The 1,600-nt window shown below is 29.8% G+C and overlaps 1 protein-coding gene across 2 annotated transcripts in view; it reads right to left on the reverse strand.

Moving 5' to 3' along the window:
• Positions 1-339: 339 nt before the first annotated feature.
• LOC106869873 (uncharacterized) overlaps positions 340-1,600 on the reverse strand; it is a 22,451-nt gene continuing 21,190 nt past the window's right edge. For both annotated transcript variants that reach the window (XM_014915795.2, XM_014915794.2), the window contains one exon: positions 340-794. In XM_014915795.2, the coding sequence (XP_014771281.1) occupies positions 784-794 (11 nt within the window). In that variant the 3' untranslated portion in view covers positions 340-783. The remainder of the gene's footprint in view (positions 795-1,600) is intronic.

Here is a 1,600-nt window from a genome sequence, read left to right on the forward strand (position 1 = left end):
GTGTGTGTGTGTGTGTGTGTGTGTGTGTGTGTGTGTGTGTGTGTGTGTGTGTGTGTGCGCGTGTGTGTGTGTGTGTGTGCATGTGCGTGCGTGTGTAAAAACATAACTTCGTGATGGAGTGCGCGTACGCGTGTGTGCATATGTGTGAGTAAACAATAACAAAGTTATTCTTCGGTCGGTATTTGAAATATCTATTTCCATCAGCCAAGTGATATTTGTTTGTTGTGTAGTCCTATGTGAGTCTGGTTGATCGATGAACAAAAGTGTCTCATCGAATTTCATGGTAAAACTTTATACTTTTAATGATTAAAAATATACAAGTTTATTTTAAGCGTACTTTATTAAACATTAACATTGTTTGAAAATAAATAAGAATATAAAACTTTTATACAAATATACAGAAGAAAATCGAGTTGCTGTGTTGTTATTGTCTTCCAGTTGTACATTTATCGACTGACGATTGTACATTGAACATTTAAAATCTTAATGAAACGGACCCAAGTATTTTCATTGACGGATGATTAAGAAGTTATCTTGTCACAATAGCTATTACTTTTGTCGTTACTGCTTGTTAAGCGTGTAACCTAATGGAATTGCCAAAATTGTTGTCCACAATAATAATTATTATTAACACTTAGGTTACAGAATTTTTATACAAAACTTCAACCTCAATCTGATGTACAAGTTCAAGCACTCTGTGTAAATTTTACAACTGATATTAACTTGTTCTTGTGGATTCCTACGTATCTCTACGTCCGAATATATTGGTGCATCCGCCTTTTCTTAAGAACAACCTAGATAGTTAAAGAAAAGAAATAAAGCAACTTTTAATAACTGGTTGTAAAATAAAATTTTGCTCAATATAATGAAAGTAAGTAAATCAAATATTGAATTAAAATTGAAGTAAAATCAAAATTAAAACGAAAATGCATTTATAGTTCTGTTGAAAAGTATGTGAGTAAACATCTTAATAAACTGCTGAGCAGCATTAACATAGAAGTAATTTGTGAATTATGCTTGAATAGGTTATCAAACTTAGTACTGAATGTAATATCACTATGTTCGAATTACATTAAGGTATGTGATCGGCAAAAAGCAGATCTCCCATCCAAATTATTGAAAACTTAAGTATAAGTCAAAAATCTGATAAATCATAATATTCAATATTGAAAACAGATTGAAACTTTCATGTTAAGTGGCTGTAGTTTATTCAAAACATCAGTATGGATGATTCTGCATCATATCGATAGAAATCGTTGTTGAACAAAAATAATTTGTCTATCTTTACAATATTTTAGATTAAACAACTGACAATAAGCAAAATTACCATCAATGAAATTATCTTAGAGAAAGAGCTTTTTTTTTCATTCGTTTTGGCTATTTACATCAATGGCGTCGGAAAAGTAATGTTATTTTGATTGCTTACATTAAAAATGCACATACATACGTACGTACACACATGTACGTACATATGTATGTATGTATGTATGTATGTATGTATGTATGTATGTATGTATGCATGTATGTATGTATGTATGTATATATGTATATATATGTATATATATAAGTATATATATATATATATATATATATGTATATA

This window comes from Octopus bimaculoides, chromosome 2, assembly GCF_001194135.2.
Source record: "Octopus bimaculoides isolate UCB-OBI-ISO-001 chromosome 2, ASM119413v2, whole genome shotgun sequence".
NCBI classification, from domain to species: domain Eukaryota; kingdom Metazoa; phylum Mollusca; class Cephalopoda; order Octopoda; family Octopodidae; genus Octopus; species Octopus bimaculoides.